General features: G+C 46.9%; 2 protein-coding genes and 1 long non-coding RNA gene across 3 annotated transcripts in view; 1 reads left to right on the top strand and 2 right to left on the bottom strand.

Moving 5' to 3' along the window:
* Positions 1 to 90: 90 nt before the first annotated feature.
* BCL2L10 (BCL2 like 10) lies at positions 91 to 2,974 on the bottom strand. The gene is made up of 2 exons (XM_084531963.1): positions 2,510 to 2,974; positions 91 to 1,264 (listed from the first exon to the last, which is right to left on the bottom strand). The coding sequence occupies exons 1-2, from the start codon at positions 2,909 to 2,911 to the stop codon at positions 1,133 to 1,135; spliced, it is 534 nt and encodes a 177-aa protein (XP_084388089.1). The 5' UTR covers positions 2,912 to 2,974; the 3' UTR covers positions 91 to 1,132.
* Positions 2,975 to 3,112: 138 nt separating this feature from the next.
* On the top strand, positions 3,113 to 5,767 carry LOC311442587. Its single transcript, XR_014696762.1, has 2 exons — positions 3,113 to 3,366; positions 3,980 to 5,767. It is a non-coding gene; the product is annotated as an uncharacterized lncRNA (long non-coding RNA).
* GNB5 (G protein subunit beta 5) overlaps positions 5,174 to 25,172 on the bottom strand; it is a 22,067-nt gene continuing 2,068 nt past the window's right edge. Inside the window, exons 2-11 of the mRNA XM_084531962.1 lie at positions 22,499 to 22,635; positions 21,179 to 21,220; positions 20,476 to 20,552; positions 18,888 to 19,020; positions 14,762 to 14,905; positions 11,552 to 11,643; positions 11,354 to 11,402; positions 8,709 to 8,805; positions 7,516 to 7,682; positions 5,174 to 7,173 (exon numbers count right to left, since the gene is read on the bottom strand). Coding sequence (XP_084388088.1) covers positions 7,162 to 7,173; positions 7,516 to 7,682; positions 8,709 to 8,805; positions 11,354 to 11,402; positions 11,552 to 11,643; positions 14,762 to 14,905; positions 18,888 to 19,020; positions 20,476 to 20,552; positions 21,179 to 21,220; positions 22,499 to 22,635 — 950 coding nt within the window. The 3' untranslated portion in view covers positions 5,174 to 7,161. The remainder of the gene's footprint in view (positions 7,174 to 7,515; positions 7,683 to 8,708; positions 8,806 to 11,353; positions 11,403 to 11,551; positions 11,644 to 14,761; positions 14,906 to 18,887; positions 19,021 to 20,475; positions 20,553 to 21,178; positions 21,221 to 22,498; positions 22,636 to 25,172) is intronic.

Below are 25,172 nucleotides of genomic sequence, written 5' to 3'. Positions count from 1 at the left end.
GTCCAAACACCAAGAAGGTGGATACAAACCGAGGCGTCCATGTGACGTGCACATCCTGAGTACTGTCATCCATCGCAACAAATAAGAAAGTTATTGTTTTTTAAAATAAAAATACTTAACATTTATTCACCATTTTAAGTCACCATAGTAAAATTGTACACGCTGTAAGTAACCCAGGAACGTTATTAAAAGCTACCAGAAACATAAGGCAATTTGTACAACCATTGAAAGAAATACACAGCATGTTGAAAATAGAGTGAAATATTACTCAAACAAGACAATGCTTGATACACAGAGTGAGAAGAACCAGCATTAAAAATGAAATTTTAAACAAAAATAAAGATGTCATGGCTACAAGTATTATACAGTGATAAATACTTCAAAAATATATTAAGATATATGGAAAATCTTGTTTTGTCAGGGAAATCCAGAGAAATTCCAGCCTCCACTGGATTTCACTATACCAATTAAGGTTTAATATTTAAATTCCTTTCAGCAAGAACGGGTACTGCAGCCATTACGGTCCTGTATCAATACTTATATTCTTGTAGTGTCATGAAATCAGCCTTATGTTATATCAAGCCATAATGCCTCTCACATCATGGGTACTAATTGCTCTAAATCAACCAATGAGTTGCCTTTCAGGAACAAGCGCCGGGCATCGCGTTTGAAGCCACAAACCATGTTATATCACAGTTGACATTAGCCCATGTTACAGTATTAATGGAAGGCAAGTTCTGAGACTCACTTCCATTTAAATAAGACGGCTTGAACAGAGGGTTTAGTTCCAAGTCCACCATAGCTTTTTCTTAGCATAACATTGAGTACTCAGAAGTTACAGTACATGAACCGTGGTAACATTTAGGTTAAACCTTCAAAAAGAAAGTCCAAAGGATATTTGGAGGTGACAGGTTTTGAACATGAACAAATGGTTGTTTAGTACGCATTTGTTTGTGATGCGACTGGATATCAAGTGAAGCAGTCTATAGCCAAGGATTTGGTGCACCACTTTTCTGAGACAGTTTAAAAATATAAACTTCTTCTTTGAGGGTCTATTCTATAGAAAATAGAATGAGATCTGGTAAAATGTCAGTTTGAGAGTACTTTCCCATCGCAAGATCCGTTCATCAGCCTATCGCACCACCAAGAGGAAAGCTAATCCTGCTATTCCAAACCCTGCTGCTGCCATTATAGCATTGCTTATGGTACTGTTCTGGTCAGCTGGTTGAGAGCCATGCCTGCCGAAGAAGCGACAGAAGCCATCCTAGAAAAGCAAGAGAAAGGATATTGAGTTGGTTGGCTTAATAATCAGTTGTGTGTTTTGTTTGTTTGTTTGTTTTAAAAAAACCATGTCTTTGAATACAGTTTGGTTCACAATCCAAGCACACTGCCTGTCAACTGCAGAAATCTCTATTTTGATCATGAAAGTCTAAGCCCTATTGTCTTCAGCACATGAAAACGCTTTGTGTGAGCTTTTGAAAAAGACTGAGGGCAATAGCTAGATGTGCTTGCATGCCTTGCTCAAAAGACAATTGTGAGGTTCCCATCGAGATGTTCAGCATGTCACTACGTTATTTTCACCCTCTTAAGCAAGCTTCTGATCACAGCTGCCAGTATTGTTCCCCCTCATTCAAGTTTCAGAATGTACCTGAAACACAGGATATGGAAATTTCCACTTAAAGACAGGAGCCTGAAGCTTGTCCCATCTCGGTCAGTGCATGACTCTGATTACATATTCTCTTGGAAGGGCCAAGTGGATGCTGCTCAGGGCTGACCTATGACAGAGCAAAGCTGGCAGCTGCTCTACCAGATCTTTATTTGTGATAATCAGACGTGGCAGTAATACAGCTCCAGATGGTCATGTTTGAACTCTGTTCAGCAGATGTCTATGTAAACAAGTTATACTCTTAATTTCTTCCGGAACTTTGTTCTTTACACTCTAATTTGTGCGAACAGGCAATGTGATTCTGCTAAGTGGCAGCGTACATCACACCCACCACCACATCGCTCCTCACGCTCGGACGGATGAGTGACCACTGGAAAACCAAGCTCATTGCGGCCTCTGGAAAAGTCAACGGCTCATCCTCCCCCCCCCCCTTTTATCTTTAGCGCTTCTTTGTACCAGGGGAATATTTGATGCCAGTACTGAGAGCAGGAAATTTAAAGCTCTCTGGGACAGCTGACAGCTCGCTTGCAAACGCAGGCGGAGCCGCTCGGACGCCTGAAGCGCGCTCCTTTCAGCAGGTATCTCGCCAGCTGCCACGGCTTCACGCCGCCAGGCGCGACGAGGCTGCAGCCCCCGTCCCCAGGAGCCCCCAACCCCACCGGCCCCACAGCAGGCGGGGCCGAGAGCCACGGGGCTTCACCCGGGGGGATGCCCGGGGGCACGCACCGCCCCGCCCCGCCCCGCGCTCCCCCGGCCCCGCACGGCGCCCAGCCCGGCGCTGCCCGCGGGGAGGCGACGGCCCCGAGCCCCTCGGCCCCCCGCAGCCCCCCCAGCCCCGCTCACCCATCCGCCGTGCGCCCGCAGCCACTCGCCGCGCTCCTCGGCCAGGTAGGCGGCCAGCGCCTCGGCCATGCGGCGCGGGCCGTCCCCGCAGCCCCGCTCGGCCAGCGCGGCCGCCAGCGTGCCGGCGAACACCACGAGCGCCAGCAGCCGGCCCCAGTTGAGGCCGCCGTCGGCCTCCAGCTGCGCCGCCACCCGCCGCAGCAGCGCCGCCGCCTCCCGCGGCTCGGCCCGGGCGAGCGGCGCGCAGGAGCGGAAGAAGGGCCGCTCGCGCCGCTCCAGCTCGGCCGCCGCCCGCCGCAGCGTGGCCGCCGTGGCGCTGGGCGGCAGCGCGGCGCCGCCGCCGCGGTGCTGGAAGTAATCCTCCAGCAGCAGCGCCGTCTCCTCCTTCAGCGAGCCCGGCATGGCGGCGGCGGCGGCCCCGGGCGGCTGCGGCCCCGCAGCAGCTGCCGCCGACTAAGAGGCGGGGCGGCCCCTCCGCCCCCGCCGCCGCCGCCGCCGCCCGCACGGCCCGGCCCGGCCCGGCCCGGCCGCTCTGCCCCGCCCCGCCCCGCCCCGCCCCGGGGCTCGGAGGAGCCGCGGGGTGCGGGCGCTGCGGGATGAGCGGTTTTGGGGCCCGCCGGTTGGGTTTGGGCAGACACGGGGGGCGCTGGGGGTTGGGATCCCGAAGGCCGGGCCCGGCGCTGCTGCTGAGGGCAGGGCCCGCAGTGCTGGTGGCTGTGCGGCACCGGGACCTGGGCTGCCGGAGCCCCCCTGCGCATCCCCGCGGCACCCGCCGAGCCGTGAGTGCTGCTCGCTGCCTGGCAGATGATCCAAGCTCATAGCCTCGGCCCCGAGATTTACAGCAGGGCCCGGAGCAGGTACGAGCACAGCCACACGCACCCTGCTTGTGCCTCCCGCAGCACAGCTCCTGCAGGTGCTGCTGCAGCTGCCCGGGCCTGGCTCGTGCCCTCGTCCTGCAGCAGCCTGGGTCACCCTCGTGGCACACAGCGTGCTCCAGGTGCCCAATGCACCAGCACGGGATCGCTCACCTTCACCTACTTTGAATTACAGCTGTCTTGGTTTTACGCTTTCATACAGCGATCCCTGATAAACCCGGTTAGCAAATCTAAAAATAGATGGTTGGAATCAATCCTGTTGCAATTTCTCAGATCACTATGAAGAATTGGCCTGCTCTCTTAGAGTCGTTCCTAAAGCAAACTCGTAGTTTTACATCCCCATATTTGGCGTTTTTAGCTGGAAAAATCTAGTCTGTGTCTATGTGCTAGAGCAGTAGCTGGAATAATCATGTAACTTTTCACCAGTGCCTTACACACATGCTTTTTAACTAGAGTTTTCCTTACAATTGTTAATCCTGGAGCAGGAATTTCCTATTGCATTCCTCACGGCAGGAGAGCAAGAGGGAGAGGTTGCTATTTCTCTAGCAATATCCTCTTCCACCCTTCCTGTTTATACGACATTTTTGTTCAGCAGGATGGAGCTGTCTGACAGTGCCTCTGCCTGACCTGCAGCTTCCCTCGCACACCATACTTTTCCCTTGGCTATGGCCAGCTGGCATAGCTTTTCAGGACTGCTTCGCCTTTACCTCCTGGCTCGGGCTGAGATCATCGGAAAGGTAGGGCCGGTGCTGGGGTTCTGCGCTGTGACGCTGCTACTTCGCTTTTCCAAAAGGAAAAGGCTTTTCTGAAGCCTCCCTGGCTGACCTTAGCAAGTCAGAGACACTTTGGATATTTTAGTGCCCTGTTTCGCTGTCTTCCTTTATCTGACGGGAAGTTCAGGCCTGTCCTGGTTCACAGCTTTCACCAACAAAAAGGTGCTGAGTCCCTGCAGCCCTGCTTAGGAGACCACAGGTAGTGGTGCTGAAGTCATGCCCATGGGATTTCTCCCTGCAAGGACACAAGTGCAAAATCCAGCGTCAGTCTCATCCTCACCGAAACTGGTGACAGTTTGGAAACTGATGTCATTTGGAGTAAGCTGGCTCAGCATTTTCTCCAGCTCCTCAGAGGAAAGGAAAGGAAATGAAACAATGTGCCTAAATTAAGGTGCCGCTTTTGCCAGTGTCTGAACTGAGCACTTCCACCAACAGCCCTCGTGCTGACCACAAAACCTTTAAAGCAAGGAGGACAGCTGATCCCAGCACAATTCTCCTCTACTGACAAGGCAGAAAGCTGAACTGCTGTACCTCAACATGAGCTGCGAACAGGATTTACCCAAACAGCGACAGCCTGGGCCCTCAACAGCATTTCAGTGCCCTGCTCTCACTGGCGTCGCGCTGTAACGTGAGGACAATCCCGTGCTCTCACAAAGCACATACTTTGCATTTTCCAGTACATTCCTGGGTACGGTCATTTCTGGAAAGAAAACATCACATGTTAGCTATGAACCTTCTGAGAAGGAAAACACAACCTGAATTCTGGCCTGCTGAATACAGAAGGAGCTCAGACGCAGGCTCAAGTATTTTCAAGGGCTGCTCTCGCAGTTGTTGTGGCGGGTATTACTAGAAGGTATTCCAAAAGCACTTGTCTGGTAGATCTGGATTTCACTCTAGATTTTTGCAGAACAAATGACCTAAGAAGCTGTATGCTGCAAAAAGTAAATGCCAAAGAAACAGAAAACAACCGCTACCATTGCAAGTACCTGACTGATGTAAAAATGACAACATGTGTGTTCTCAGTATGTAAAATACAATTTATTGTATTTAGGCCATTCATAAGTATCAACACAATGTAGTATGTTTGGAACAAGTATCTTACCAATAAATACTATCTAAACATTAATATTCATCTTTTGACCAAATGTGTAGTGTATTGACTCGATATTGCACAGTGAGCTATCTATATATAACATTACAGTTTCCATAGTGCATTCAGTTTGTTACAGGGATAGCTTGCCACAAATACTCCAAAGCAACAGAGCTTACTTTTCCAAGCAAAACCAACAGAAATTTCATTAGGGATTGAAGGCTGATACAAATGTCAGTGTTCTAATTTAACTGGTTATGGATTCATGGAACCTGATGTTTTTATGAACGAGGAGACTGTTTCTGGTACAACTTTATAAATATGTATATATTTTTAAATCCTGTTTTAGAATAGAATGAGGATATTATCATCAAACTTACGTGAACAGCCAACTCCAGTGATTGCTTGTTTCATCTTGTTTCAATCTAAATATAAATCCTATCTTTGATCTTTTCGGAGATGCATCTTATCACTTGCATTTTGAAGGACAGGCTGTGCAAACCCCCAGCATTACTCCAGCACTTCTCTCCCGTCAGTATAAGCAAAGGTGACACGCTTCAGTCTCAATCGTTCTCAATGTAGGAATGCAGATATAATTTTCAAATGGTTCTATAATTAACTCTGTCTCAGCTTTATCTGAATAAATCTTCTACAGCATCAGCTCTGCATGGGGATAGTCCTGCCAGCTGCTCCCTGATGGGCTTGCACTCTGGTGAGCCCAGTATTAAATGCTGGCAGGACTGTGGCTCTCAGCACGTCTTCAATAGCTTACTGTTTTTCATTCTCAAGTCCAGCTACTGCAGAACTGTCTCGCTTCAGTATGAGAGCTGTTAGAGTAAGGACTGTACAGGTTGGCTTGTAAGGTTTGGCCTGCATTTGCTAGGACTTACACTGTTCTGATGTTGCAAAAGGATCTTTAAATGGAAATACACTGCCTTAAAGCACATTTAAGGCTACGTTACCCTGCAAAAGCGGTGTGAATGGCTCAAAATGCAAGCGAGAATCGTGATCACAGAATGACTATGACTGACTTGGAAAAGATTTGACCATCAGTATAACGGTGGTTAGAGCTTAGCGTGTAGTATCCCTCAGTGCTTAGCATGTAGCATCCTTTAAGTAAAAGAAAATTCACTCACCAAGTGATACAATTAAAAATTTCTAAGAAACTACTGGTTAAATATTACCTCATGATTATGTAAATCATGTTTATATTCCTCATATTTGCAGTTTATTATATTGTATATATCTTGATTTTTTATATTCAGATAACAGAGATGAAATACTTATTTCTACCTAAAAAGACGGTAGGAAAAAATGGGGATTGAAAGGATTCTTTTTTTGTACAAAAAATACATTTTTATGACAACAGCCAGCAACTTCACAGTAGGGCCTCTACTTACTACGGAGGTTCAGAGGTTCAGTCGTCCATGAAGTATCCATGCCATCATAAAGTGTCAGAGTTGCTTTTCTTCCCACTTTTCAACACCAGAATTCAATGCACTACTATGGAATGCTTCCCAAGTCTTATGCTACACCCTGATAAAATCAGGAATCTTTTTTTTTTTTTTTTTTTTTTTGCTTTGAAAATGAACTCAAACCATGCAAATAAATACATAATGTGCACTGAAATACTCATTTCTATGATACAGATGACTTCAGAGAAAGGTCCCTTAATAATTAGCTAAACTAGTTCTAATAAAAGTAGATTCAAAACAGAATTAAAACCATTTCATTTTACTACAAGTTGATGTTTGCTACGTGTTCAAGCAGATTACATGTTCTATCTAGCTGTGTTAATCTGTGGGTTCGGTGTCACTCTTCCGTAGTGTAGTGAATATCTGATTATTAGGGGGGTATTTTTATGATGTTTTCATAGTCCAGGTCTTCATTTGGTTCTGCATACAGGATCTCACGTTAAGCCCAGATCTGCAGAAAGAAAATTGAACAATCATTTATTCAATTTGTTGACTGTTCCCTCAAATACTTCATTAAAATTTGGCAAGCAGTCAGATTAATGGCACAGATTATCAGCAGCAATGACATTTAACAATCAAGTTCAAAATTCCCTCAACTTCAACAGTTCTTCTAGCCCTTTGTGGGGATTTTTTAATTTGAATTTTCTGTTCATGTTTTACACTGCAGGTTTTATATTCTCGGTTAGACCCTCCTAGAGTCGATTTTCCTGTAATAACCCTTCCCCCCCGATTCTTTTTTAAAAACAAGCAAACAAACCAGCAAGCACCCAAGCCAGGTGCTCCCAGTGCTTACTCGGAGAGTGTGGTCCCAGGACCCTGAGCAGAATGCTGTCCCGTCGGGAGACACCCGCAAGGTGCTGACACGATTTTCATGTCCAAACAGAATAGACACACGGGACCCTTTCAGCACATCCCAGACATTGATGGTGTAATCGTTATAACCCGCAAACAGCAGACGACCTACAAAGAGAATGAGAATTCAAAAATAAACTCTTAAGTGGGTAATGTCTTTACTCCAGCAAGGGCTTTTTTCAGGACACTGAACTCCCAGTGAGCAGCAAGCCAGCTTTCCCGTACTGACATACACAGCTGCCCTCTGCATACAGTGAGCCCTGGCCACTGCTTCCCCCAGACTTATGCTCCTGTTAGGCACACCTGCTTCACTGCTGAGTTATCCTTACTAAACGCTGAACTATTTATAAAATGAGTTAGTCGAAAACATAGCTAAAGTTGAGCTAAGTTATATAGAATCTGCTCAGACTTTAGAGACAGGGGATCAGTCCAAACCACATCAGACTGAACAGCACTTCAACGGGTTATCAAGGCTAATAATACTTTGCTTAGACTTTACTCAAGGAATTGAATACAAATGGCTGAACAATTAGTAGACAATTTGGTAATTAATTCGCAGTCCCCAGTGGGACAAGCTGTGGTGCCTGTGACATGCACAGAGAGAGACATGTGCCTGTGCCCTGGGCAGAGGGCAGCTCGCCACCCGCTCGTCCCCACGCAGGCTGACCGGAGGAGCAGGGGTGGAAGGCAGCAGAGGGAAGACCCAAGCTCACGTCTCTGCATCTGCAGGGAAATATGGGAATGGCTCCATCTTTGTGATCCTTAACGTACTTTTACTGTCTATTAATCATTTATTATCCTTTTATAAACTATTTATGTAAGTGCGCTTAATATCCGAGTTACACTTCATGTTTCCTTTGAAATGTTTTTAATCATTACTGTGAAGTTCTAGCCCAGCTGTAGTTAATAGCAAAATATCTGCGCCTTCATTATAGCCAGAAAAATGCTTTTCATTGCTACAATGAAGCAATAGCCAGCTAGATAATTTAAAGAGTAATTCATTTATTTATTTTACAGAGAATGATTTTGGTATCTAGTGCTGGTTTTGAAATGCTTTATCAAATTAAACTGACAAAATTTTACGGTCTGCCACAAATCCCACCACCACAATAACCTTTGAAGTTCAGGTCTCACCACTGAGAGAGAAGTCCACACTGGATGCTCCAAAAATGATGCTCTCTTTGGAATAAATTGCTACTTCTCTGTCTGCACGAAGGTCATATAAACGACACTAGGATTAAAACAAAAACAACATGTGCCTCAGTAAAGCCTGCAGTCAATGGCTAGCTTTCACTGAAAAAATGAGAGTTGGAAGGACTGCCTGCAGCCTAGCAGGCATCACAGGAGATGGCTGCTTGGCTTCTTTCCTTTTGTTACTTTTGCCTGCTGTAACTGGGACTTTTGCCTGCTGTAACTGTAACTGGGACTGGAGGTTAACGGGCAACACCACAAGGCAGTTTTGTATAAACTGAGCGAAGAACTTGCTTTTCCAAACCTTTTCTCTAAGCCTTCTTTCTTTCCTGCTATAAAGGGAGAAGTGGTGGTGTTCGGACCATGGACACCTACTGAAATTTCTCCTGCTCTCAGCCTACTCTCTCGGTTCCCCACTGTGGTTTCCTGTGTGTTAGGGTATCCTGCTGCTTACTGACTGGCTGTGCATGGGGGCACAGCTCCTAAGGACAACAGTTCAGCCATAACTGGAGCCTTGGAGACACAGCTTCAGTAACACTGCCCACACAGCTCGGTGCTCACGGCAGTCCCATGGCAGGGGGAGCAGCCCAAATACTGCTCCTTGCTGTAAGAAAGGAGAGCAAGCAGCCTGCTCTGTGTGTCTGAAAAAATGCATGAAAATAACTTAAGTGAAATGCTATACTTTCCTACAGATCTTTCATTTTCCTTTCTTATGGAAAACCCCCCATCACCTCTGCAATCTTGACTTCCTGTTTTTATCTATTGCCAGCATACTTTGGCTTGATTAACGTGAAATAATGCATAGACAGACTGGACTTCGTTGCCATTCAGAATGGCAGCCTGTTAGCCCTGAAATCAAAATTTGAAACCAACTGAACTGAAAACCTTCCTTAATATGTTAAGCTTAAACAAACACTGGGCAGCTGGATTTGTTAATATTAACACTTTACTCATGAAAAAGGGCTGATATGCAAGCCTGCACATAAAGGAGAGGCTGTTTCACTGGCAGGGCCGTGGGAAGCTGCAAGGTATGTGGAGCCCAGCCTGCCAGTGCTCCACACTGATGGTTAATTCTATCAGACTGTCCCGATTGGGAGCCAGGGTCACCACAGGTGACAGCACTGCTGTGTGAGCATGCTTTTATGGCTTCCCTCCAGACAGTCAGAATTCCGTGCTCCTCGAAATCCCTCAGCAGACGCATCAGGTCAAAGCACCCAGCGGCGTACCAGCCCCAACACTGCAAACCCCAGCCTCTCCACTTAAACAATGACATAGACGGAAACTGCCAAAACCTCTGCCAAAATTACAAAGGGTGGAATTTCCCATTCTCCTACTCAGGTCAGGGGCATCAGGAGTAGTTAACAGAGAAAAAAAAACAAAAAAAAAAAAACAAAAATAAACGGGAGCCCAGAGCCTGTGGTACAGGGCATAAAAAGAGAGCACTCTCATTGGAATTTAATGACGGACAATTTCTCCTTTTCACTCTCTCAGCATCTCAAATGCTCACTGTACCGCACCCAAATGTGCAGAGACTCGCCACAGAAGTAGAGGTATACATTTATAACAGCAGCTTGAGGGTCTCCACATCCAGTAAAGAAAAAGGAATGTTTCTATTGAGCTGAGGCAGTTTGGGAGTAGTCTCAAAACACGCTCCTAGGGCACAGTGCTTTAGAAAGGTTCATGGTCTTCACACAACTCAGTATGTTTGAATAAGCCGGAGAAATAAGGTGCCAGGCGCCTCCTGAAGGTCTGCTCTTGAGTTACACTCACTGCCAGCTCAGCTCCTACAGGGCTGTGATACAGGCAGAGAGCATCGTCCCCCTGGCGACCCACCAGCTGCAGTGAGACCCCGGCCACGCACATCAGCGGGGGCCTGAGGGCACCGGGAGGTAAGTGGCATCTTGCATGCAGTGTACTGACCAACACTACCTGTCAATACGTACAGTCAGTACGTACTCTGCTAACAGCTTGCTCAGAAGACCCAGGAAGGGCTATTGTATCATCGAGCATGACCTGGATGCAGTGACTCATGGCAGTGAAAAGCGACAGTGACTCAGGCTGTCAGGGAGAAGAACAGCCAGGGCCAACCTGGCGCTGGGCTCTCAGGACGCACAGAGCTGCGGAGGCCGGCTGGCTGCACCTGCCCAGAGCCACACGAAGCCCACGGCACCTCCGCTGCCTGGGACGTGCACGTCTGTGCTCAGGTTCTCTTCGTGCCTTGCACTGTGCTGAGAAGCACAGGGTTTATCTGGTTCCTCCCATACTGTGACCAACAACTACACGAAGCCAAATCTCTTCCAGTAAGACAACTCATTTTGATCATGAAACTTCAAAACACAGAAAATAGAGTATTTGTACCTCATGTAGAAAACTTTGCAGAGGTGACCTACAAAGCATTACTAGATTTCTCCTATAGCACCATGTACAGTATTTAATATATATTATAATTAGCATTATTGTTTTTTCAATACTGGTGTCAAAGGCCCAGTTTAGCCACTTAGAGACTTCTGAGAATATTTTTCCTTTTAGGAAAATACTACCTGGGAAGTAACAGAACTTCCCTAAATTATGTTACTGAATTGACATACCGTAGCATCGTCTGAACCAGAGGCAAAAGCATCTCCACTTGGGTAATATCTGTGCATGAGTTTAAAAAAAAAAAAAAGAAAGAGAGAGAGAGAGACCAGAATACATTGCATTATTACTTGGATGCGGCCAAGCTTCAAAAATAGAACCAGTGCACGGCTCAACATCACAAATGTGTCCTCTCCCACAAACATACTGACCTGACGCTGTTGATATCTGAATCATGGGTTTCAAATGACTGGATACACTGACCAGACCGCATATCCCAAACCATGGCTTTCTTGTCACATCCCTAATGAGACAAAAGGAATTTACTACATAAGAGCAAACAATGGCATTCATCCCCTGTGTACCTGCTGCACATTCACAGGGCTCTGAACATTGCAGCTCCAACGAGGATCAGCCAGCAAAGCAGCCCCAGGACCTGCCATACTGGTACACCAGAACCCGGTGCAGCTGCAGGTTGGAGGGCTCAGCCATGGCAGTGCTGCCACGGGGTGCAGCAGGGGCAGCTGGAGGGGGGACGCTGTGCTGGCAGAGCGGGGTGGTGCGCAGGCAGGCCCGTGCTGCCCGGCACTCACAGCCCTGCTCTGCTCATGCTGCCCCTGTACCCGTGTCTGCAGTTCCCCCATGCCATGGAGCTGCATGACTGATTCACTCCCTTACCACTTTACATGCCTGATATAAAAAATTAACAACCAGCATTAAATGTTTTATGCTAAATGCTTTTCATACACCAAAACTGAAATAAATGTCTCTTGCCCATCCTCCCATCTGAGTTAACTCCTGCCATGGCTCAGCACCCACATGTTCAATGGCAGGGCTGGAATGAGGAAAGCAGCACACTTCAGCTCACTGTCAAGCTCTAACCTGCCCAAGCTGTGCTTTGAAAAGACGATTCAACTCTCAGGGCCTCCTGAGAGGAGCTCAGCACCTTGAATGCTTTGAGTGACGTGCTCAGCCCATTTAGCCTGCAACGTCCTCAGTGCAGGGACCACCTCATGCCTGCAGGACCATGAGGCTGGTCCTGCTCTCAGCTGCAGTGTCTTGCTGCTGTAACAACTGTGGCAGCAGGAAAAAGAGCACGGACTTTTATTTTAAGAGTGATGTGAGATTTTAATAAACATGACCCTACCAGGGGGAAGGCAGTAAGTAAGCGGGCTCAGCTCCGGGGAAGGCTCAGCCTCTCTGAGCAGGTCCCTGTTGCCACCATGCCGTGTGGGAAGCACAGCGCAGCCCAGGCAGCTGCTGCTCCTGCTGTGCTAGCGCATGCTGCTCATCAAACCGTTCCACACATTGTTTATTTTTAAGCAAATATAATTGCTAGTTAAATTAAACAGTCTCTTCACGATTCAAGTCTCTCTTTTTGTTTGAAACTGTCTCATGAAATGAAATCCCAGATTTTTACTAATGATGTCATTATTTAAAAGAAGCAATGTTCCTTAGTACCAGCTTGTGGTTTCTGTGTAGGGGAAACCACACAGCAGAGAGAAAATTTTGGATTCAGCACATTTCCCCCTGAAGCCCAGCCACAGCCCAAGCCCAGCCCTTCACATTGCTTCCATGTGCACCATTCTTGCTGACCTCTCTGGGTGTTTGGGGACAAGACCAATCCGACAAGCTGGTGCTTTGACTCCTTTTGAAGGTTTGAAGGATGAACCAGCAACCACCTGTGGAGAGATGCCCCCTGAGTGCTCTCCAACTCTCCCCAGGCAGCAGTGCTCCAAGGGTTCTGAGAACAAGAGCCTGGGACTCAGCACTGTGTTCAGCTAGATCTACAAAGCAGGCTGTGATTTTTAAGTAGTTAAATGCAGCAGCTCCCAGTCCAAATGCTGTTGCATTAGCACTGCTTATTTCAGCTCAAGATTACTGGACTGCATAGTACACAAGGAGTCTCTCCATGACACGGTACCGCCAGGCTGCACTGCTTTGGCTGTACCTGCAGTGACTCAGGAGAAGAGAGACCTTCACTGAAGTGGTGTTTTGCATTTGATGAGTTAACTGAGACACTGTAAACACAGACATGCCCAAGCTGCTACACTAACACAAGTATGACATGTTCTCTTAGCAGTACCATAGCTGCTTGCGATTCTTTGCCCTATAATAAGCTGAGCTGTTCCCAGGGAGAATCAATCTGTCCTTTCTGGGAAGTGAGCTCGGTGGCAGGAAAGCCCGGGAGGAGTAAACGTGCTCAGATGGAATTAGCTTTCAGTCACGCTTCAGAGCAGCTGTGCTAGCTAGCAGCAAGCAAGCTGGGCCAACATGCTAGGCTTTGCTCCTGATGGGCCAGCCAACTTTGATAAAAAGAGCCATAACTGAGGAGGTCGAGGTTTATTGTGTAGGGATAGGACTGTGACTCCAAGCACAACAAGTGGAATCCCCTAACTGGTGTGCCCCTCTGGCACAAGGGCCATTTCCAGCGGCAAGCACAGGGCTTAGAAACCAGGTACCTTCAGCAAAGTTACTGGTAGCAACCTGCCTCTGATAAGAGTTCATCTCCCAGCTCCTAATAGATCTTACCTGCAAACTTGACTTCTGATATGGAAATGACCAGCACCGCCTTGAACAGGAGCTGAGACCCTACCAGCTTATTTTTGGGCCTTGCCCGCCCTACCGTGTGACCATGGCTTGGCTGCCTGGGGACAGCAGTACCTCAGCAGCAGGACAAGATTTGGAAGATGTGCACAAAGTCCCAGATTCTGGTACTTTCCCAGAACCAATCCTGTGGCCCTGGTGAGGTTTGTGTGTTCTTCTGGGGCACGGTGGGGAGCAAGGAGCATTTGACTGACAGAGAAAAAAAAAAGCCTCTGGCACCGCTGGAAAGCACGGGGGACTCAGCAACAGCTGAAGATGTGGCCACACCTCATCTCTTTGCACCAACTTGTTCGAGGGTCTAGCCAGCGCCCAAGCTACCCCCTGGTTTGTGGGGAGCGGCTGAGCAAGGCAGTGGCATGCACGTTATTCACCGCCCCGCTCCAGTGCCCCGGCACTCCCTGCCCGGCTCCAGAGGGCTGGGCACCACGAAGGAGCCAGAGGCAGGAGGCTGTCTGCTGTGCCAGGCTCCCACCCACCGGGGCTCCCACCTCCACCCACACTAGGAGCTCGGGCTCTAACCCCAAGCCCTTCCCTTCCCGGGAGAGGTGTTTTGATCTCGGGCTGGGTTGCTTTGGTGTGGGGTGGAATCTGCGAAGTAAGCAGAACTGCAGTCAAACTGGCGGGGTGGGTTTGACCCCACAGACAGAGGTTTAATTTGCTCCAGCTTGGGAAACGTGCTTGCAGTGAGATGGTTGCACTGGGGCTCCCACTACATATTCCAACACTTCCTCAGTAAGATCCTGAGCCTCCTGCTTTGCTGCTTTTTCCCTCCCATTTTCCTTAATTTTAAATTATGATAGAAAGTTTCTGCTTACCCCTGAGACAAATGTATTTCCAGTTTCAGAAGGGGCCAGGTCCAGGCACAGGACGTCAGCTCCGTGACCATGGAAACTCTGCAGAAGCTGCCCGCTCTCAACATCCCATAGAGCACAAGTCCCATCTCCACTTGCTGTTAAAATCTATGGGACATGGCAAGAAAAGTCACAACACAAAAATCAGCAGATGATCACAGAGATGATTACAATGAAACTACTGTCATCCTATACATACACCAAGGACAGCTTTAATTTCATGGGATATTATACAATAAATCAAAGTCATAAAAGCAATGCCATTCTAAGCAGAGTTTGTGGTTTCTATTTTTTAAGCAAAGAAGTGAGAGTGGAGAGGAAAGGCATATCGACACAGCTATACCTACACAGTGTTGCAGTAATGGTCAGTTTGGTGCAGAAGGGTTTAAAAATGGATGCCACCAGGGCTCTGCTGGTATTTCCAAATCCTCCAGAAAGAAGGTAGAACGTGACTGGTATTCCTGTCTGCTCCTGTATTTCACCCTATCCACATTTAGGCTGCTGGAATTCAAACTGCGTGAAGAACTGTTGGAGTTAAGTACGCCTGTTTTAGTATACCTGTAATACTTGTTTAACTCCTTATGGGTTTGTTTTGTTTTGTTTTTTCTCTGCTTCAAATAGCCAGGTTAAGCCCAATGAGTTGGGTTTAAGACATGGATTTTTTGAAAGGGCAGTGAGCCTGTCTAGACAGTTTTTTGACAAGTTCATCACGTCTCACTTTTCCAAAACCACTTATGTGGAAAATGACTTGAACATATACTGACCAAACATATCTCGTAGCTTCTCTCATCTGCCACAGCATTTGTAGGAAGCACATGTGATGGGTGCTTGTGATTGTGGCTAAATCCCGACGATGTTCAATTGTTCAGAATTTCCCCTTGGCACCCAAAGCTGTTATGCAATCACAAATGTTCTAGGTTGAATGGGTCCCTGTACACAGGCGTGGGAGAGACAAGGGTGACCAGAGAACAACGCAGGATATTCTGTTTCTGTAACCATACAAAGTCTTCGGCACAGATTATTCCCATGTTCAGTGGGGAAATGTAGGGGAATGCCAGTGGGTGGTTGGAAATTAAAAAGAAAATACTCTTCAAGAAGAAAGCGATCACAAAATCATGAAACCATTCTCAGAGTTGCATAAAAGATGAACACTGATCGTGTTTGACAGATGCTCCAAAAAACTCCTCCCAGAAACAGAGGTCTGCACAGCTGCAGAACAGCTCGTTCTGAACCCTGCCACAGAACACATGAATATTCTGAGATGATAATAGCTGAAGAAGGTCCTGAATTTTCTTTCTGATCTGCTTTTGAGCCTGTATCAATGAGTTTCTCTATTCTATTTGTACTTGAATAGAGGAGTGAAAGTACTGTGGATGAGGAAATGAAGCCTTCCAGCTCTGAGGATTTGCTCTTGTAATAGTATGGAAGAAAGGCGAAGGGAACAGGAGCAGCTAAAGGTGTAAGGGAAAGGTCTGTTGACAGCCCGGGGCTCCAGCTAATGCTTACAGCAAAATGTAATGGGCTCAAGTTCAGGGTATAGCTAGCTATAGAACAAACCAACAAAACACATAAGGGAATTAAAAACCTCTGCTTTTAGACTCTTGCTTCCTCCATGAGGGGGTCTGGCAGCACTGGACAGGAATCCTCACCCAAAACCAAGAGGTGGTGCTTGCAAATGGCAGGGGACAGTGGGGACACGGCCCCGGCTCACCACAAGCGCAGGCACCAGGGCTAGGAGCAGCAGTGAGGGCCTGCTCTCACCTCTGTCGCCTCCATGGGCCACGTCCTGCTTCTCAGCTCTGCCACACCGGGAATACGGCTGCCGGCCCCATGCACAACACTTGAGATCCCAATTAGCTGCTGCTATTAATACACATGGAGCATCGTCATGTGGGGAGTGTAATCGCACTGCAGAGCTGTGGATACCTAATTTAGGAAGCGAGGCTCCTCAGGCTCTCCGTGTAACTGAGGGGGGGGGGGGGTGGGCTCTCCCTGGCAAGACATTGTGGGGCCACGGATAACTTCTGCAGGTCGCCCAGCCTGGCAGCTCAGTGCTCGCCTTGGACTGGGACGGAGACATGGCGAGGAACACTGATAGGAACCCCGTCTTTCAGCACCTGTGCAGCCTGAGATTGGCTTTAATCAATGACCAAATAGCCCCAAATCCCCTCTCTCACTGGATGCCCCCAGACACACCAGGTCCTAAACTATTTTTATGCCATTCATTGGGAAAACTGAGCTTTAGCTCAAGAGGGCAGCCAAAGCAGAGCAGCAGCACCTGCAGCACTAGCACTGGGTGCTGGGTGTCGTGGGGGCTCTGGGCTTGGGGAGGTTTCTGCCGTGCCCTAAAGCTGCTCCAGGACAGGTGATGCAGCCAGGAGAGCAGAGCTGCTCAGCACACACTGGGCAGGGCTGGGAAAGCCCCTGCAGCGTGCCTGCTGCACAGCGCACCCTCAGAGTTACAGAATAATTTTAATACTTATGCCGTTATCTTAAAGGAGAAAAGAAAAGAGAGCTGGGATTCCGTAGGTTGCCCTACATAACAGTGTTGTAACAGAACCTTAGCCAACCCACTTGCTTGCATTTGTTTAAATAATGATACATAGTGCTATAAATGATCACTTAAAAACATAAGCCTATCAATCACAAGAAAATTTCCTTTCAAAGTCTTCAGAAAAGTCTCTGAATATATAGTATGAATATAAGGTATGAACATAAAGCATCTTAATCCCCTGTGGTAGTATCTAACAGTAACACACTACGTTCAATAGCAATGTAGTTTGCTGTATTCGATATGGAGAAAAAAGGACCCAACTTTGCCTTCTATTTTTACTACAAAAAATACATAACTGTTTTTTCCTTTTATAGGATTTACATCATGATGCATGTAGGTATGGACAAGAAAATGGAATACTGGCTTTGTATCTCAACAAAACCATTCCACTTAATTTAGGCTCTGCTCTAATTATGCAAGGCTCCTGCACAGTAAGGTCAGGGCTCAGCACGCCTGAGCCTGGGTACGTCCATCGCTTGTTTCCATGGCAATAGACTTGAATTAGCACCTCAGAGTCATTAGAGAAACCACAGAATGGCAAATAACAACATACTTGGGGGCATCTCATGTCTTGAAATAGAAGCAATCAGAGCTGGTATTTGCTCCAGAAGAGCTCCAAATACCTGAAAGAAGGGAACGAGGTATTCCCTTTCCAGCAGCTCTGCTGACACAGAGTGCAATGAAAATGCTCCCTTCTGCCATTTATGTTGCTGCAGAGCTGCACTGTGCTACACTTCAATTAAATTTGAAAAGCAGAGAGGACAAGTGGATTATCCTGGCTCCTCTCATCATCTTTCATATTCCTAGAGAAATGGATGAGATACTCACTACAGAGGAAGACTGGCCTGGCCTCAGATGATCTGCATTTTGTTCATGGCTTTGCCATCAGCTCCCACTGTGACCTTAAGAAATCACTGGCCCTCTGTGCTCCAGCCCCAAAGCTGTGAGACAGGGTTAGCACCACTCCTCTCCCTTGAGAGAACACACTGTGGCATGTATGGAAAAGGCTCACCCTGTGGGGCCATCCTCAAGTTCAAATATGTCACTTGGTGGGAATAAAAATGCTAAGAATTAAAGTAAAACTGGCTAGATATCCATCACAAAGCAGGTAAACAACACACACTCCAGCAGCTGACGTAGCACACACCCAACCTAGTCCTACCCAGACTGTATTAAAAAACAAAACAAAACAAAACTATTTATATTAGTTGGAGCTCCTAAAAGCACAAGCCAGCACAGACCCAGTGAGCAGAGAACATCCAGGGTACCAGCAAGCTCCCTCTACAAAAGGGACAGGTCTTTGCAGGGCACAAGCATGACAGCCTGGACACGGGCTGTTGCAGGCATTTCCTTGCAGAAGCTTTTGCAGCACGTTCATTGCCCCAGCAAGAGTTTTCCAGCAGCCCCTGCATGAGGCAGGACCCGGTCCTGAGTGCTGAAATGCCCCTGAAGCAAGGAAGGCTGCCTGCATCGATACGAGTGCAGCTCGTGTTAGGCTTTGCGGGACAGCGAGCAGCGGGGAGGGGATGCATTTACCTGCATGTCTGAGTTAGTGAAGCTGCAGGCAGACAGGTAGTTTGTATGCATTGCAACTGATTTCTTCTTTGCAGCCATATTTTCATTTTTGTCAAATGTCAGAGGGTACACAGAACACTTGTTGTCCAGGCCACTAAAGGGTAATAATAGCAATAACAGAGAGAGAACTGGTTAAAACCGCAACGACAAAAGGCGAGTGGTGATAAGAAGGAAACCACCTGTCAGTGCTGCGCTGCCAAATTCTCACAAGTACCGGCTTCCCTGTATTGTGCTGTCCAGGATCTCCACACACAGGGAAGCCCCAGCTGCCTCACCAGGCTGGCTACGTTACAGCACTTGAACAGCTGAGGCTCAGCATTTTTTACCCTCATCTGGTTTATAAATGGCACTGAATGAAATCTCACGAAAGTATAAACTGGACGGTGACATTGTCACCTCAGGGTTAATTTTTTGAACACAAACTGCCAATTTTTGCTGACATCTGTCATTGTGAGTGTTGATACTCAAAACACCGTTATTTATATACCTTACCTCCTATGGAAGATATAGTATAGCAAACAGCGGATGTGAAGACAGGTCTTTTAGAAAAGTTTTGGAAAAAGGCAACAGAAATAGTCCTCTGTAGCTGGTGTGTCCCTCCTGGACAGTTACACTAGCCAAGATGTGTCTCCCTGGCCAGATGTGCCCACCCTGACCCTTTTCTAAAGCTGTGGTAGATCGGCCATGCCCTGGTCCCAGATTCCTGGCACTCCGCCAGCTGCTGTTTTTGTGCCCTGTATTAAGAGCACAGCATTAATCAACAGTATAACAGAAATAGAAAACTAGGTAGTGCAATGCATATATGCACTCCCTGTCTCTCTTACAAGAGATTTCTTGCCACTTTTCGAGTTACAGGAAAAACGTACAATTTCCAGACTCCTCCTCTGCACACATTTACGGAGTCTGTGTCTTCTTTCCACATTTGCAGACTGCACAGTAAAGTCTCCCTTTGTTTCCTTCTCTTGCCCCAAGCTTGTTTTGTCTGTCTGATCCACCCAGTCCATTTTTAAGAGATCTTTTGCCAACTCCTAATCTCTTTGTTTTCTCCCCTGCAAAAACTCATTTTTTTCAAACCTGAGCCCTCAGAAAAAAAATGGAGATTATCAAGGATGGGGTTACTTCCCTCCACTCTATCCTGGCAAGATCTACTCATGTGCTGGTAACCCTTAAAGACTAACCTTCTCTACCTCTTAGAAGAAAGAGAGTAAAGTAAGCAGAGGGTTAAAAACTCTCTCCCTTAGAAGATATATCCAATATACACAACCAAACTGGAGCAGAGAACATGCATGCATGCAGAATTCCTAACCCATGATATAAATGCTGAAAGAGGATTATTTACCATGCTTATACAACAGATGTTATTGCACTGAAGTCAGTGGTGATAAAATGTATGAGCCATTATGGGACTAGGATCAGAGGCACTGAATGTAATCCTCCCATCCACGATCTCGACATGCAAGCTTCTAACTGTCAGCATCCACGAAGGCACCAGGAGAGCACTGCAAACCAAGCCTCTCTGCGTAAACAGCTGAGGAAACTGGGAACTTACCCACAAGCAATGGCACATCCAGACGGGGCGTAGGCACATGCCATCACCCAGGTACACGGCATCGTCACTGCGTGTTCCTGAAACACAGCATCTCTTCAAAACTCAGACACCGCCATTCCTCTAACCCAGCAGAGCAGCAGGTGGGCAGCTACTCCGTCCCTGACACTTCCCACCTTATTCACATGCCCAGAGCATGTTTTATTGGGGTTACTTGGTGCTGTAAAAGGTCCCCAGTGTGGCACGTGCAGGTGTACAAGCTCTTTTTTCTCAACTGTGTGGAGCAGGGTGAGAAAGGCAGCCTTGTCCAGGCTTGGAGAAGCAGCATGTGTGTTCAGTGTGAACACCAAATCTGGAGGATCCCCAGTGCTCACACATGGCACCCATGGCACCTTGCACAGCTGTTACCGAGGGAGGACCTCCATTCTCTGGCCTGGCTTTGCTCCCAGCACAGGGGGCATCACACCACGGGATCGATATGCCCTGGAGACCACGATGAATACCAGTGCCCCAATGGGGACTTTGCTCAGAGACAGGTCAAGAGAGATGGTTTGTCCTGGGCTATTTGCTTTGAGGTGCTGCTGGAGGTATGCAGGATATTCCATCATCCTCCTGCTGCCTCCTGTAAGTCCTCCAGCCGTCCAGCTTATCCCACTGTTGTTTGCCCTACACACAGAAATCTGACCTTTGCTGAAGTTTCACCTACCTTGTTGGTAGTGAAGGAATCCCACACAATCACCTTCCCATCCTAAATGAAAGTACACAAACAGAGAGAGAGCTGTTAGCTTACTTCCCAGATGTAGAGAAAACTCTGCTGATCATTTCTATCCCCTGATTTGTTGTCTCATGCAATTTTTGTCTCCATTTTAGCAACATTACAATGACTGAAGTGAGGCACCAAGGAGACACTTCTCCATAGTGCTAGTTATTTCTTCCAACAGAAGAAGAGCATATTGCCTTCTAACTGAGTTGACTGATGCTGGATTAGAAGACTGATTTTTTTTTTTTTAAAGGGTTTTCCCTAGTGTGTTTGTGAGAACTTCTTTTACCTACAGCACACACCACAAAAAGGACCCTCTTATGAAACCATTACTATTGAACCCTCTCTTGCCTCCTTTCAGCCACGGCATTCTCTTCATTACAGTTCTTCAAAAAATAGAGAAATGCAAAAATGCATTACAGCTTCACTGTTTAGCTTTCTATCTACATACTGGCATTTTAACCACTTTAAAAATGTCACATTCATTATTTACACTTTGATCTCTTTGCTGGAATCACCATGAATGGTTAAAAAGCCCCTCACAGTAACTGAAGGTGGCCTGCAATGCAGATTGCCTATTTTTATCCCTCTAGTGAGACCCCTGACAGATTTCATATAAGTCAATGAACAGCTGTGAGATGCAGCAAGCTCACCCACTGCTATACTGGGCTCACGATGGACCAGGGAATCTAGAAGGTAATTATATTATTACCTCCTCCAGCTCACGAAACTGCTCGAGCAGGTGTTCGGACTGTTTCTCAAAATGCCCAAGTAAATGCAGTAGTTTTAGCAGGAGGTGTGAGGTTTTCAAGGTCGCACCAATCATACAGACTGCAGAAGAAATTTTTGTGCAAAGAAATCTCTAGAAGAATCAACACTTCTTCCCTTCCCTTCTCCCAACTATTTTCTCTTAACGCTTAAACTGAAATCATTACTGAATATTGAATCTGTAAAGACCAAGGCAATAAAGTGTCCAACGGGTTCAGATGACTTTTATTTTCTTTTGTAGTAGGGAATACAGGGAAAACCTGTATATGACCACAAAAGGAAATATTTTTGATATTAGCTATGACACATGTAGTGATGCTCAGAAACTTGGATTTGTGCTCTCTGAACAAATATGTTGACAATTAATTGCTTTAGGGGCGTCTTGAAAGCATTTACACTATACAAAGGTGTCACCTGAAAAGAGTACTATGTAGTACAGCCAGAAGATTTGTATTAGCACTCAACAGTATTTCTGAAAACATCTGCCCAACGGCATACCTGGGAAGAGCTCACAATTCTTCTTTTGTCTTTGCACCAGTCCATACAGAGAACTTTATTTCCATGGCCCTTCAGCGTCCTCCTGGTCTTCATCACAAACTGGCCCAGTGCCTCCACACGCTCTGCCACCTGGTGAACTGCAAACAGCTGATGGTTAGAGAACCTTGCACTGAAGCTCTGCCACTGAAAGCTTTTACGTTCGTGAGTAATGTCACTTGTAGGGATTAATCCAAGAAACATGAGTCTATGGTGCAGGCCAACAAAGTCTGCTTCAGGGTTGGCAGGTGGTAAAACCAAGGTGGGCGGTGTATGAATATATCCACAGATAAAGATAGGTATGAATTCACTCAGGGCTTGAATTCCAGGGCAGTAGCAGCTGAAGCTCTTGCACATTATCACAGCCAAATATAACTGGAAAATCAATTACTCACCCCCCTTCCTCCCTCTTATTGGGAAATCCTCAATCTGACTGAGGCTTGAAAGCGTGGACAGCCTCCAGCCTAACACATAGCCTGAGGTACTCAGCAGAAGTGAAGATCACTGCTGGGTCTTGGAGGAACAAATCATACAAAAAGCGGGGATAACCATCAAATCTCTGAAGTTTTCACAGTAAAACGCTTGTTCTGGACGTGAGACTCCCAGCTGCAGTCAGCCCTCAAGCACTGCAGCGAAGGTGCAGCGTGATACGGGCACCAGCCACTGGCACCGGAGGCTTCTCTGCCCTTCTGGTGGCCAAGGGGGCCCCAAGGGCCTGGCCACTGCTCTGAGTGAAACTTGGGAAACTCAACACTTGCTGTAAGTGCGCTAGCCGACTTCTCAACTGCATCTACAGACCTCAAAGACTCCTGGGTGGATCAGCTTTTTCTTTTATGGGAGGGAGAATCAGACAGGGCAGACAACTTTCCTGAGTAGCATCCTCAGGGGAAGAAGTCAGTTCTTCCATACCTCATTTAATAGCAGCGCTTTCTGCTGATATTCTTAAAAACCCAGCAGATTTGCATTTACAATTGTGCAAACTCACTTTGATGTAAAAATCCAACCCACCGCAGCTCATGCAACTAAGAGCTGTCTCACATAACCCTGACACCTCATGCTGGGGTCATCTGCACAAGTCTGGGAGAAAGCATCATCTGCAAAAACCTATTTGCTCTGCTCCAAAGTTGTTCCTCCGGGGTGGGCTAAGCAGGGGCACGATGCATCTTGGCGCCCTGCAGAAGTCCTGACATACCTCACATGGAGCATCAGGGAGGGTGGGAGTTGCTTCAAGTCTCACAGCAGAGCAGGGGTTCTGGCACCAGAACTGAAAAATGATTCAGCCCTGAGAAAAGCTAATAGGATCCAGCACTATTCTGTGTTGTTTGTTTGTCCATACTGAAACCTAGCGTAGTTGCTGCTGGCTAAGGGGGCAATGACTTCACACCTTTTGAAATAAATGCAGAAGCTCACACACTTTAATGAGCTGGCAGAAGAAATCCACAGCTTTTTCAGTGCTGTGATGGCAGCTGAGCTGCATGCTCCATGTGGCAGGTGACTGCTTGAGAGCAACACTGATGCTTTACCTTTGGTCACTTTTCTAGAGATGCTGCAAGAAAGGCTGCAGGCCTGGAAGGGCAGTGAGAGAGCAGACATCCTTAACTTTGAGATCATTCCCTGGCACAGGGTCAGGGGAGCAATTTCGGCCTAAGGCAGGGACTGACTCCTAGTGGTTTAGTTTTTCAAGAGCTGTCTTTCAAAACCACTAGCCCTGCAGGCTGTGCCAGAATAACGTTCTCACCTGAAATCTCTGCATGCCCAGCGTCACCCACCCAGGGGTCGAGTACTGTCCGCTGCTCCTGCCAACCTGTCCATACCGCCTCTAACAGGAGGCCACAAACAAGTTTCTGAGAAAGCACCCTGTAAGCTTCCTGAGGAAAAGATGTGATTTTCCCCTGCTGATACCCACTAAAACCTGCTCAACGATCCAATCAGATGAGATGAAAACATACAACAGGAGGTTATTATGGCAGCTGGAAAGATGCTTGTGTCCAGAACATATCTGACAAACAAATGTTTCACATACAATAGGCAAAGTGTTTCCATTATGTTAACGTGTCTGATTCTGTGGAATTGTCTAGTTTAGCTTTTAGATTCTCTGAGGATGCTTATCTCCAACCGCAGCCATCATAGCCCTCCACCCGCCTAGCAGGTTTTAGAGTCAGATAACTATTTTGAAGCATTCTCTGATATTGTTTCAAGGTAGTTGAAAGTTATGCACTCAGGCATATGCAGATCAGCTAAAGCCAGGAAGTAGCTCGAGTGGTTTTATGAAAATCAAGATAAAGCATACTGTTTTATAAAACATATGATTTGGCCTGAACAGGAATGGTGGATTTAATGCAGAGACTATCAGGACTTTGATCTTTTCTCTGCTGTAGTCAATTGGTCCTAATGGTATCTTCTGGCCTTAAAAATTTATGGATCACGTGAGCAGGACAAACTGTTTTATCTATACCTAAAGTTTTAAGTGATAAAATTGAATCCTTACAACTGTAATACTGTGAATCAAATGGATGTTGGGTATTTCCTCTTTCTATCCACATTTTGGAGAGTTGCTGTTCAAAACCAGCTGAACAAATAAGGGCAATAATCGTTCAGCCCACTGTTTGTTTTGGGAACCATAGAAGGAAGGTCATGA

The sequence above is a fragment of the Aythya ferina genome (genome assembly GCF_964211825.1).
Source record: "Aythya ferina genome assembly, chromosome: 11".
Taxonomy (NCBI): Eukaryota; Metazoa; Chordata; class Aves; order Anseriformes; family Anatidae; genus Aythya; species Aythya ferina.
The sequence above is the reverse complement of the archived record's forward strand: the minus strand, read 5'-3'. Positions and strand labels throughout refer to the sequence as shown.